This window comes from Megascapheus bottae, chromosome 10, assembly GCF_031878675.1.
Source record: "Megascapheus bottae isolate mThoBot1 chromosome 10, mThoBot2.hap1, whole genome shotgun sequence".
Lineage (NCBI taxonomy): Eukaryota > Metazoa > Chordata > Mammalia > Rodentia > Geomyidae > Megascapheus > Megascapheus bottae.
Window position 1 is genome coordinate 57086675 of NC_143518.1, and position 12946 is coordinate 57099620.

Consider the following 12946-nt stretch of genomic DNA (forward strand, 5'->3'; position numbering starts at 1 on the left):
TCCTCTATGCCCCTCTCTGTGCCCTTCCTCTGTGTCCCCTCCTCCTCTGTGACCCTCCACCACCCATCCTTAAGCCTGCTTTGGGAACAGGGAGGGGGCCTGAGAGCTAGCACAATGCCCTCACCCTTGCCAGCTCCTGGTTCTTCTCCTCTAGCTGCCCTTCCAGCTGCCGCAGGTGCTCCTCAATGTTGCCGTGCCGCTCCTCAGCCTAGGGGAGGGATAGGTCAGTGCACCCTCATATCTCTGTCCCTCCTGCTCAGGCCCCCGTATCCCACAGGGATTGGGGGAACTGGGGCCTCAGTTAAAAAGGAAACGTAACCCTATGCTAGTTATCATCTTTGGAGCTGAACCACCATTACCACTGTGCTCCTGACCCCAGGCCCCTGGCTTCCTTCCTGCTTAGGGTTAGCCTTAAAATATCCCAGAGCAGCAGGGCTCTGGTGATTCACACCTGTAATCCTAGCCATTCAGGTGAGATCTAAGGAGCAAGGTTTGAAGCCAGCCCAGTCAGGAAACTCCATGAGATGCTCATCTCCAATTAATTACAGAAGAAGCCGGAAGTAGAGCTGTGGCTCAAGTGGTAGAGTGCTAGCCTTGAGCAAAAGGGGCCCAGGGACAGTGCCCAGCCGCAGAGATCAAGCCCCAGGATCAGCCAAAAGAAGTCCCAGTGTCGGGGGGCCAGGAGTTTGGCCTAGTGGTAGAGTGCTTGCCTAGCATGCATGAAGACCTGGGTTCAATTCCTTGATACCACACACATAAAAAAGCTGGAAAGTGGCACTGTGGCTCAAGTGGCAGAGTGCTAGCCTTAAGCACAAACATTCAGGGACAGCACCCAGGCCCTGAGTTCAAACCCTAGGACTAAAACCAAAATTAAAAAAAAAAAATTCCAGAGCTAACAACTCAAGAAGACTATTAATCCTTCCCCCCATATGCTTCTGGGAAAGAAAGGGAAAGAGAGAGAGAGAGAGAGAGAGAGAGGGGGGGGGGGGGAGGGAGGGAGGGAGGGAGGGAGGGAGGGAGGGAGAGAGAGAGAGAGACAGACAGACAGAGACAGAGACAGAGACAGAGAGAGGGAGAGTTTTGCCTAGTAGTAGAGTGTTTGCTTAGCATACACAAAGACCTGGGTTTGATTCCTTGGTACCACATACATAGAAAAGCCAGAAGTGGTGCTGTGGCTCAAGTGGTAGAGCACTGGCCTTGAGGAAAGCCCAAGGGCAGTGCTCAGGCCCTGAGCTCAAGCCACAGGACTAGGGGGGGAAAAAAAGGAAAGAAAAAAGGAAGGGAGGGAGGGAGGGAGGGAGGGAGGGAGGGAGGGAGGGAGGAGGGAAGGAAGGAAGGAAGGAAGGAAGGAAGGAAGGAAGGAAGGAAGGAAGGAACGTCGGTCTTGAAAAAAAGAGCTTTCAAGCACTACGGTGCATCTCCATAGACAGCACTGCATTGAAGGGTGGCCTCAATACTGGGTGCCTGGGCTCAGATCTGGATTCCTTCTCAGCACCACTGTGACTTTGGGAAACCACTGAACTCTACATACTTCAGTTCAACTGAAATATGTGGATAATGATACCACCAGTGTCCACTGGTCCCTCACCAAGACTAAGTGAAATAGTCCACGGCAAACACAGAACTGTGAGCATTCCACAGGGCTACCCTCCTTTACTGAACCAGCTCAGGTAGCAGTGCCATCTCCCATCTCCCTTCTTCTTCTTGTACCTCCAGAGATGGAGACCCTATTGTTTCTGCTGGCAAGATACTATAAAACACCAGGAATCCCTTCCTTAGATCCCTTCTGCTGTGACTCAATGTATTCATCACTTCAGCCCATCCCTTCTTGTCAGTTTTTGCTCAGCTTCCCATATATAACAGCCTCTGCTGGGATTTAAACTCAGCCTTTCATTCTTAGGGGCTGGGAGACTGAAGAGACCAGCACCAACTTCACCATCAAAGAGATTTGGACACTAAGGCCCCACAAGGCAGTGGGGGGGAGTTTTCCCAGGTCATAGAACAAGATAGTGGTAGAAGCAGACTGAGGCACAGCCACATGAGTACCATGCCCAGAGCATCTGGCCTGTCTCTATTCTGCAGAGGCTCTGCAGAAACACTGGTTTCCTTCTCTCCTCAGGTTTGAGTTTAGTGATGGTAATCCCACATCAAGCCCTCCAAAACAGCTTCTAACCACCTGAAAAGACACCTAAAGTCCTCTGAGTAACGTATTGTGTATCTAAGTTATGCATTTATTTACCTAGCTTTTCCAGGAGCTGTCTGTTTCAGTCTATACATCTTTTAAGAAAGATTATTCTATAAAGTTACCTCTCCATCAGGTAAGATGACAGTCCCTTTTATATTCATCCTAAAGCTGCAGTCTTCAAGCAACCAGGGACAATCCCTATATCTAGAATGCCTCAAGATGTGCTTGACCTAAATTCTCTCTGCAGGCTTTCAGCGCCAGGCATGTTTTGATTGTATCTCCCCTTGGGTTTCCTATTTCCTGAGATGAAAACCCTAATCTTTCCATTCCAGCCCCATAGGGAAAGCTTCAACCATAATGGTGTAGGTGACAATGAATACACTGCCCATCGGTGCGGGTGCATCTGTAAAAGGACTTTTACCCTCCTTTTTACAGGACTGTGGGTGATGAAGGCAGATCACTCTTCCAACTGACAGGTACAAGGTAGTGTCACATCAGGCAGTGGGAAGCAGTTCTCTGGTTCCTAGCCTGAAGTGCTTCCCATCTCTCCACACCCTGCCTGGATCCATGAGAGCTCAGCATGCAAGGGACAGAGGTGGATCCCAGGCCCCTGACCCACTTGCCTTGGTGAGAGCTGCAATTCTCTGGGCCAGCTCAGCCTCCACCTCTGGCAGAGTCTCTGCCTTGCGCATGGTCTGCTGCAGTTTCTGCTCTGCCACCTCCAGCAGCTCTTGTAGGCGACGGGCCTTCTCTTCACACTAGCAAGGTGGGGTGGGGAAAAGATTCAAGAGGGTGTGCTGGGATCCTAGCCACATACCATCTTAGCAGAGGGTAGGTGACAGATCAGAAGTAGCAGGGACAATCTTGGTTCTTGACTGTCCAAGAGGCTTGAATTTCCCTTTTCCAAGGAACCTGCAAGTTTCCCCCACCCTGCCCATGCTGCGGGGCTTCTATCTGGACCATCATGATCTGAAGAGCCCTAGCGTCAAGTGCAGTGGCCCCCACTCCACCCCATCAGGAGTAGTTACCTGGCGGTGCAGGGACTCCTTGTTGGCCAGTTCATTCTCCAACTTGTCATTAAGGTCATGGATGGAAGTGGCCTCACGCTGGGCAGCCAGGTAGCGCTTCTCCAGCGTGGTAATTCGCTCTTCCATGTCTTCCTTTTGGGCCAGAGCCTGGGTAGGAGCAGAGGGAATGAGAGGAAAGACCAACAACCTTTCCCTGGCCTCTTCCTGTCTGTACCTTCCCACCTACATCTGGCTGGTTATAACCCAGAAAGGGCCTCGATATACACTCCTCTGCCAGTTCTGGCCTGAACAACCTCCCATCACCCTTGTCTACCTGTAAATGTTCAAGCTTGTTCACTCCAGCTAATACCTGGACCTCTGCCCATACCCACCTGAGTGCCAACACCCAAACCCAGCAAGAGGAGGTGATTGACAGCAAGCCTGCACCCTCACTCACCTCCCGAAGGTCCCTCTGATGCTTGTTGCTCATCTCCTCCGACTTGATGAGGTCCCGACGGGCTGTGCCCAGGTCCTCCTCAAGCTCGGCCACAGCTGCCGTCAGGGTGACCAGTCTCTCTCGAGCCTGGCTCAACTCAAAGTTTTGCTTCTCCAGGAGCTCCTGTAGCTCCTCCATCCGGCCCATGTCATCCTCCAGGGAAAACAAGTCATCAGTCAGTCATGGTATTCAGGGAGTCCCATACCCTACCTGGCCCCAGGGGAGAGGAGAAGGGAACCACAAGTCCACAGGTCCCAGGTCTGCCCCCACATCAGACTGCAGCTTCTAGTACAGCCAGGAAAATACCCCTGACAGTTGCCCAGCATCCTTGCTCTGATGTGAAAAACTACTGTTTCTAGTTTTACCTGCTATCTCAGCCTCTGATAACCCAAGAAGGGAACAAAGACTGAGAGAAAAGAAGAATCTGGCCTGATGGTACAACAAAGTAAGTGGCCCTAGCCATTCGAGGAAAAGCATACTCCATGCCTAACATAGAAACAAAAAGTTTCGGGTGGGGGGGGAAGGGAAAGGGGACCAAGACATGAGAAAGGGTATCAATGTATGTGAATTAATGCACCTTCTATCGGCAAATATAATGTAACCCTTCTATTAATTACAATAAAAAATATATGAAAAAAAAGAAACAAAAAGTTTCTGTAAGTTTCGGGCTGGGAGTTTGGCCTAGTGGTAGAGTGCTTGCCTGGCATGCACAAAGACCCGGGTTTGATTCCTCAGTACCACATGCATACAAAAAAAGCCAGAAATGGTGCTGTAGCTCAAATGGTAGATAAAGCCCCAAGGATAGCACTCAGACCCTGAGTTCAAGGCCCAGGACTGGCAAAAAAAATCTGTAAGTTTTCATTGTTGTTTGCAGATGATATGGGAAGGAGAAGGAAAAAAATAAAGGGATACTGCAGAAAGCCCCAAATGTAATTCAAGTCATTTCTCTGTGAAACTCAGTCAGTTTGCTCCCACCTCCCTTCCTGTCTGGAAGAGCACAGGCCCCTCCTAAATAACATCCCCCTTACCCACCTTCCACAGGCGTTTTGGTCCCAATTCCACAGTCCCCTCCTCTTCGGCCACTCCATCCCGGACCCCTGCCCCCTGCTGCAGGGCACACACCTGTAGGGCATAGCATCCAGGGCAATGAATCAGAGAGAACTTTCTGTACATTCCTAAGGTCCTGTTGGCAGGACCTCGGGAGCTGTGTGTGCTGACCAAGAGCAGGCCATCAGCTTACCTGCTGGTGGGCTCCTGCCAGCTGCTCCTCCAAGGTGGTAACTCTTTCCAGCGCTGCCCGGAGGCGCTCTCGTACCTGCCCAAGGAAAGGGGAGATGGAGGAAGAAAAATGGCTCCGTTGACCTCAGACTAGAGGATCCTGGGCTTGATCTACTACTATCAGGTATTCAGGAAAGTAAAGGGCATGCCAAGAGGCAAGTCCCAGGAGAGAAGCTAACAGAACTTGAAATTAGGCCAGTGGCAGAACACAGCCAGTTATGAAGCTTGAAGAGTTCTCTCTTATCACTGTGTGCAGATCTGAGGATCTGAGGAGGATAGGAGGCTCAGGAAGCCTGGCTGCACTGGGGAGCCTGTAGGGGCAGCTGGTACCTTCTCATCCAGGGCCTTGTGGTGTTCAAACAGCGACTTGAGGGCCTTTAGCACCTCCACCTCGCTAGAGACCCCCGAAGGTGACTGGGCCTGGCGCTTCACCACAGTCATCCGCAGTGACCGCTCATGGCGAGACACCAGGCACTCCAGATGTTCCAGAAGCAACTGGAAGGAAGCAGGGGAGGGCAAGAGGGAGGGTTGTGAGCCCATGTCCCAGGAGGATGCAAGCAGGACCCACAGGATCATTGAATAGGCACAAATACAACTATCCCACTGATAAAATGTTGGAATTCTTCCATATTGGTAGAGTTGTTCCCCAATTCAATCCCCACCTGCAACTCATCTACCCTGGCCTCTCCTCTCCCCTAGGACTCCCAATCCTTCTATGACCCAGAAGCTGAAGAAAATCCCAGCACTGGCGGCTAAATCGTGTAACAGGATTGTGTGAGGCAGGACAAGGACAGGATGGGACCGGGGCTGCCGCTGCCTCTGGTCTCTCATGTTGATCAAGATCTACACATGCATGCACATATGCACACACACATGCACACACACACACACAATCACCCCCACTTACCCTTGTGTTGTTCCGTTCTGCTTTCAGCTCTGATATCTCTTCCTCGCGCTCTAGAAGCTGTTCCCGACACATGCTCAGCTCCCGGGTTAAGGTGGCAAATTCCTGAAAACCCCCAAAGCCTCAGTACTTGAGGATTCACGTAGTGTTCTGCCCAAGTCCAGGCTGAGCTCCATCTCCCGTCCTTCACTTCTGCCTGCTGCCCAGAGGAGCCCAACCCATCCTCTGCAGCTAGCAGGAGCTTCCCCAGCAGGGCCCAGGTCTGAGGCCTCCAGGGTGTGATGGGATAAGAGGGAGCAGAGCCCCACACAAGAATGAGAAAGTTAAGGGGCTTCTCAGCAGCCCTTTCCCCCTTTGGCCACCAATGTGAACAGATCCCACTCTCCCTATCACTCAGCCTTTCCCTTTCTCTAGCCATCCATGGCATCCTGAGAAACTCACGGAGAGGAGTACCATGGCTAGTTTGGTGGCATGAGAACCACCAAACAGACATTGAGGGAGAGCAGAGCATTGTGACACTTCTATCTAGTGACTCCAGGGCTCTCCTCCATACCTTCCCCAGAGCATGGCCAACTGCAGGTGGCCGGTGAGACAAGTACACGGAGGAACGATGGGGAGAGGCCACATGTAGCCCTGATCAGTCAGCTGCCATGTGGCTTCAGCCCTGGCTACCTGGGAGCCTACTCACCACAGCTATAGCCCAGGGCCTGACGCCAAGGCATTTGTTCCAGCTTTACTGAGTATCAGTGACTCTATCCCTCCTTGGTGGGCACAAATCCATGTTGTCAAAGACCCTTTCTGCTCATCATCTTCTATTAGGACAGGTTCTAGGGTACAGAACCTGACCCTACAGTTCCTGGCCCATCATAGTCTATCTAGTAGCCAGACAAAGGTTATCAAAGGGTTTTCAGGTACCCTACACTGCGTGTTCCCTCGCACACCGAGAATCCATAATCAAAGAAAGAAGTCCCAAAGCTGTCTCCTCTTAGAATGCCAGACTAGGCAAAAGAGGCTGAGCTTTAAGAAGAGACAAGGATGAGATAAGCCACAGCATGAGGACCTCTGATCCTTTTCCTTGATTGTTCCTGTCCATCAATGCTGTTGTCAAGGCAGTCAAGATCAATCATTTCACATACTGGAAGCTGAGGCCTGGGCATGGTGCTGCCTCATCCTCAACTTCCATATATGCACACCCAGTCATAGTTATGTACCCATCTGGGTACACACATACATGCACGTACACACGTGCTTATAGAGACAGGACTCGATGGCCTATCTCCACCCTACACCATGACCCTGCCGCTAAAGGGCCATGATGCTCTCCACACCTCTGGTTTCAAGTGGGGTGATTACCTGGTCTTAAGCAGCCTGTCCTTTCCCTCCCTTACTCATCCGATAGACTGCTGACAGAGTAGTGCCCCAAATCACATCTACAAAGCTATAGACAAACTTCTCATCCTAGCTGTCAAACTTTTCTCATGGCGCCTCTCCCTTTACTTTGAGTCCTAGCTCACACATGTGTCTCTTGCAGTGTCCATACACCAGCAGGAGTTCTGAATCCCACACCTTCACCCAGTGGACTCTCCCCCTCACCTCCCACAGAATCTAACCCCACCACCTGCTGAAGTCGGATATAGCCTCCCCAGTATCTTTCCAGAATCTTCAGCGAGGAACAAGCCTCCCTCCCTCCCCTGAAAACCATTCAGAGTAAGCTACAAGTCCTGGATCAAATTCCATCTCTACTTATAAGCCATGTGACCTTGGACAAATTCCTTAACCTTTCTCAATCAACTCTACTCTCTGCTCTGGAAGACAGAGGTAAGCATCTTCTCTCTGAGAATTGCTACAATCATTAAATGAAGCTAATATACAGAAAGCACGGAGTAGGAGCCCACCAGAGGCAGTTATTTTTACCGTGGATGCTGTACCCAGCCACCCTTCTGGGCCTCCTTATCTTTCTCTGTGTTCTTTTCTACTCATTTAGGTTCTCCTGTGCTTCAGTCTAGGCTCTGAGTCCCTCAGGGCCAGCACCAGCTCATTCACTCCAGGGCATGTTCAGGGTCTCAGCATGATGAGGAAGGAGTAGCCCACCAGCCCACCCCACCTCTCTACCAGGCCCCCTACTCTTACTGATGGCGCAGCACAGGATTTTTCCCCCATCACATCTGAGCTCTGGGAGGAAAACTCATCCACCCTAGTCTAGCCCTGGTTCATCTCCCTGCACCTGGGAAAAATTCTGGAGCTGGGGCTTGATTATGTGACTCCTCAGAACTCCCACTCTGGCCCTAACTGCCCCCTGCCAAGGCCCAGGGTAGGCTATGTAATACATCTCAAATCTGGCTTCAACACCCTGGAGAACGCAGGTCATTCATTCCATCCTTGAGAACTTAGGTTCACAACGATCAGCTGCCAACACCACCCTCAGGCCTGGTTATCAGGCAGAGTTCACACGCAGGATAACTGAGGTAGGTTCCTACTCCCCTGCCTCACCTCAGAGTTCTCACTTTGCCTGAAATACCTACCGACCAAGTGGTGAATAGTAAGCAACACTGAGCTCCAGCACCAATGTGGTGAGACAGATACACAGAAGTGGGGGAGGGAGCACGTCACCTCGAAAGGTGCTTGCATGCCCCAGATGCAGTTGCCCATCTCACTTCTAGGTAATGAGTAACTGATCAAGCTCTCCAAGTTTCCATCTCATCCTAGCAATACGGGATGGCAGTGATGGGGATTAGCGGGCTCAGTCCACAGGAAGATACAACAAAGGGTGACCGCACTGCAGCTGTGGCTGTGGCTCTGAGGAATATGAGGTGGGCTGTCAGGCAGGATACCTGGCTTCTAGACACAGCTCTGCCTGTCACTGTTTACATTTCCTCTCCTGGATTTTTCATCTCTGCAGTAGGGAGCTGGACTAGGTAATCTTAAGGCTTCTCCCACCTCCACTTCCTGTGATTTCCCCACCTGCCACTGCCCAGAAGCGAGCTCTAGTGAGGAACAAGCACAGCAGAGGCTTCCTTCCAGTCTAGGGTGCCACCTACTGGTAGCCTGGACTCAAAGCAGTTGGCAACTATGACTGCCTTGTCTTCCTGCATCAAATTCCATTCATTTATTTCTCCAGGTGAAGCCACTCCAGGGAGAAGAGCTTGGAAGTGACAGAAAAGGGCTCTAAGAAGATGGCGAGCCAATTATCTGTTCATTCCATGTCTGATGCATGAAAAGATGCCGACAGCTGTGGTCCAATTGCTCAGGAATCAAAAGGGCTCAGGGAAGAGAGAGGGGCTGAGGGAGGTGCAGAACTGAAGCCTTACCTGAGGGAGGGCAGAGTTAAGGTGGCGTTGGAGCTGGTCCCGCTCATGCAGGGCATCCTGAAGCCGGCTCTGCGTGGCTGCCAAGGTTTCCTGACTCTCCCGAAGAGATTCCAGCAACTTCTCCCGCTCGTCCAGCATGTTCACCATCAGCTGCTCAAAGTTGGCGTCGGCATCGGCGCCATGGGGGGGACCCAGAGGGTCCCCCTCATTGATTGTGGGCATCACCTCACACATGGTAGGGGTGGACACGACCTTCTCAGAGTCGGGGGATGGAGAGGGACTCACAGGGTTGGCACCCGTAGAAGGACCCAGAAGGGCACAGGTCTCAGAGTGGGCAGTGCCAGGCAAGTAGACAGGTGGGCAGGGATTTCTGCCATGGCATCAGTTGCTCTTGCTCTGAAAGGAGCCTGGGGCCTGCAGTGCCCCTGTGAAATGGAGCCAGAAGGCCTGGTTTAACCTCTTAGGGCTGGGATTTAGTGCCCTGTGTCCCCAGACAAGCAGGCAGCGTCCGAGTGTGGCCATGACAGGCAAGGAAAGCGGTGCTGAGAGATGGCCTTTGTCTTAGACTGAGCACCCGAGCTTGGCAAAGTCCCAGCTGGGTCTAGCAACACCCATGGTTTCTGGAAGGCCGTGCGGTCTGCAGAAGAAGAGAGCAATGTGAGGACCGGCTAAAGGGAAGAGAAGGTCATGCAGGGGACAGGGGCAGGCTAGAACCAGGGGCAATAGGGGAGGAGGTGTTGGCACAAGCTCCTTCTCCAGGCTCACTCACTAGAGTGGGACCTCCTTACTTCCCCTGCTGCCCAGCCTCTGCTCTCTGCAGCCCCGGCCCCGCCCCCTGCAGCTGTCAGCAGTGCAGCAGAGGTTCCCCACCCACGTGGCTCACTGGCCAAATATAGAAATGATTCAGTCAGTGGTAGGGGAGCAGCTAGCAGGCTGCCCAGAGCCCTCCTGGGACCTAAGAGTGGCAGGAGAGGAAGTAGATCTCTGCCCTGCTGCCCCTTCAGTGTTCTCCTGCACACTTGAACAAATGCAAGTTAAAGGGTTTAGTGGGTGGGGATCCCACAGAGACTGGACTCCTGGGGTCATAGGAGAGAGGCAGGGTGGGGCTGACCAGCATCCATGGCCCACCTGGCTGAGGCCTTGGAGAGGCACAAGTCAGGTACAGTGATAAGCCAGGAGTGCTGACCTACTGCAACGTCCAGAATTCAGAAAGGCAGCTCTGGCTCATGTCCTTCCCCATTTCTGAAACCTGCCAAGGGTGGCACACATGCCTGGCAGACAGCAGTCTTTGACTAGATTTATAGCCTACCACTTCTGTATTGGATCAGTGACTGAATGACCAAAAAGAAGCCAGGGTCTACCATGGGGATGGCCGATGGCTCCCTCAGGGTGGGCCTGGAGTCACATCGTCCAGCCTGGGAAGCTGCACCCTTGTTATCACTGCTGGCACTGCCAGGAGTCAAGTCAGTGTGCATAGCACGCTCCAGTGATTCTCAGAGCCTAGTGGTCAAGCAAAGAAAGATAAAACATGGCAACAACACAGCTGGTGGCTTCTCTGCCAACCATGGCTGCCAGGTTGTTGCCCACAAGAGGGTCACTATCTTCATCAGCTCTCAATATCTTCCAATTACAGGAGAGTGCTCAAGGGGTGTGACATCCCAGCCCAGTGCTGAGTACATTGGAGACCTCCATAAATGGCGCTGGGAAGAACTGGCAGACTGGGAGGGCAGGGACAAGGAGGTTTCAGGGCCCAATGTGAGATCGGAGGTCAGAGGCTGGCTGAGCCCAAGCAAGGGAAACAGTCCTGATGATCTATCTAGACAGAAGGGGGACAGTAAGAGGAGAATGAGAAGGGATGAGGGGCCTGATCAGATGAAAACCAGAGAAGTAGCTGGAAAACTCTAGAGTTCACAGCCATCTCCAGAAGGGCTATAGTTCAAGTCAGCACCTAGCACAGACACATACACACAGGCATGCAGACGCAGGAACATGAAAACCTGGTACACGTAGACATGTGGCCACACACATTGCTCCTAGGTACAGAAACTGGATACAAGCTTCCCACCAAGGACAGCAGGGTCCCTAGAGACCTCAAGGTGGCTAGTAGAACCCTCTACTTCCTCCCAGGCTCACAAAGCAGTCAGGAAAGAAGGGTCACAGCACCCTCTCCTCATCTCACTTATCCTCCCACTCCCTGTATTCAGGCCCTTCACTGAGTACTCTAGGCTGCAAGGCCCCCTGTAGCCATGCCATCAATATCTCAACCCAAGAAAAATCAGAGGATGAAGAAGGGAAAGTGGAAGGGAGAGAGGGAGAGCTAGGAAGAAGAGTGAGCTCAGGAGCTCAGCTGCCCCAGGGGATGTCCTGAGCCCTAAAGATCCCCAGTGCCATCAAAGGAAGAAACGCAGAGCCGGGCCTTAGATTAGGGCTGCAGCTCCAAGAGGGACCAGCTGCTTGGCAGCCTTTGCTATAAGGTGGAAATGCAGCCCTTGAAAGAATGAGACCACAGGAAAGCAGAGCTCTATGGAGTAGAAGACGCCCTCCTGTGACAGGGGAGGACAGGAAGTCAGTGTTAGGAAAAGGCAGTCCTGTGGGTGGATGTTTTTAGTTTTTGTGTGTGTGTGTGTGTCTGTCTGTCTGTCTGTATCTGTGTGTGTTTCGGGGGAGTTGCGGTTTGTATGTTTGAGAAGTTCTGGACATATAGGTGAGACTGATCTTGAACTTGCAATCCCACTGAATGCTGGGATGACCAGTGCATATTACCATACCCAACATGGATGGAAGGCTTTTCTGTTTTTGTTTTTGTTGTTATTGGTGTTTTGTGCCAATACTGGCGCTTTAGGACTGCCATTTAGTTTTACCACTCAAGGATGATGTTCTACCACTTGAGCCACAGCGCCACTTCCAGTTCTTTGGTGATAATTGGAGATAACTGGAGATAAGAGTCTCACCGCCTGGCTGGGTAGAGTGCTTGGCTAGCATCCTGGAAGCCCTGGGTTCAATTCCTGGGTACCACATACACAGAAAAGACCTGAAATGGTGTTGCAGCTCAAGTGGTAGAGCGCTAGCTTTGAGAAAGCTCAAGGACAGTACCAAGGTCAAGTTCAAGTCCCCAGGACTGGCAAAAACAACACAAAAAGGCGATTCACAGCCTTTACTGCCCAGGCTGGCTTTGAACTGTGATCCTCAGATCTCAGCCTGTTGAATAACTAGGATAACAAGCATGAACCACTGGCCCCTAGATACCAGATAAGAGTTTTAAAAGCTTAGAGATACTAGAAAACTTCTCAGAAGAATTTGGGGATTTAGCTCAGTTAAGAACACTTGCCTAGCAAATACAAGGCCCTGAGTTCAGTCCTCAACTTTGGAAAAAAAAATAAAAAAATCCTCAGGAAGTTCTATTTAGTCCACCTTGGCCTTCCCAGATGTCTTGGTCATTCTGGCAACTGTGGAGGTATCCTTCCCTGGCCTCCCACAAACCAGGTGCTTGGAAATCTGTACAGGAACGTACAGTTGTGTGGGAATGTGTGAGGGTCTTGCAGATACCCTGGAAATAGCTATAGGACCCACTGCACACACTCCCCCTCCACTGCACAAGCCAGGAAGCAGAAAGAAACTCTCAGATGGCCACATGGGGACACCTGGCTCTTTCCGACTCCAGGTCCATCTTTAAATAGAACAATTAGCATCTCAGCCTAACAGAGGTCTCTCAACTCCTGCACCACTGTAAGTAATACTCACGGGTCCTGAGTCAGAGGTGAAAGCTGC

General features: G+C 51.7%; 1 protein-coding gene across 7 annotated transcripts in view; it reads right to left on the minus strand.

The window, feature by feature from the left end:
• Positions 1 to 12946, minus strand: part of Ppfia4 (PPFI scaffold protein A4) — a 49029-nt gene that overhangs the window by 25924 nt on the left and 10159 nt on the right. For all 7 annotated transcript variants that reach the window (XM_090341401.1, XM_090341400.1, XM_090341399.1 and 4 more), the window contains exons 2-10: positions 9179 to 9815; positions 5874 to 5975; positions 5297 to 5461; positions 4929 to 5003; positions 4721 to 4810; positions 3650 to 3841; positions 3214 to 3360; positions 2809 to 2943; positions 125 to 208 (exon numbers count right to left, since the gene is read on the minus strand). In XM_090341401.1, the coding sequence (XP_090197527.1) occupies positions 125 to 208; positions 2809 to 2943; positions 3214 to 3360; positions 3650 to 3841; positions 4721 to 4810; positions 4929 to 5003; positions 5297 to 5461; positions 5874 to 5975; positions 9179 to 9412 (1224 nt within the window). In that variant the 5' untranslated portion in view covers positions 9413 to 9815. The remainder of the gene's footprint in view (positions 1 to 124; positions 209 to 2808; positions 2944 to 3213; positions 3361 to 3649; positions 3842 to 4720; positions 4811 to 4928; positions 5004 to 5296; positions 5462 to 5873; positions 5976 to 9178; positions 9816 to 12946) is intronic.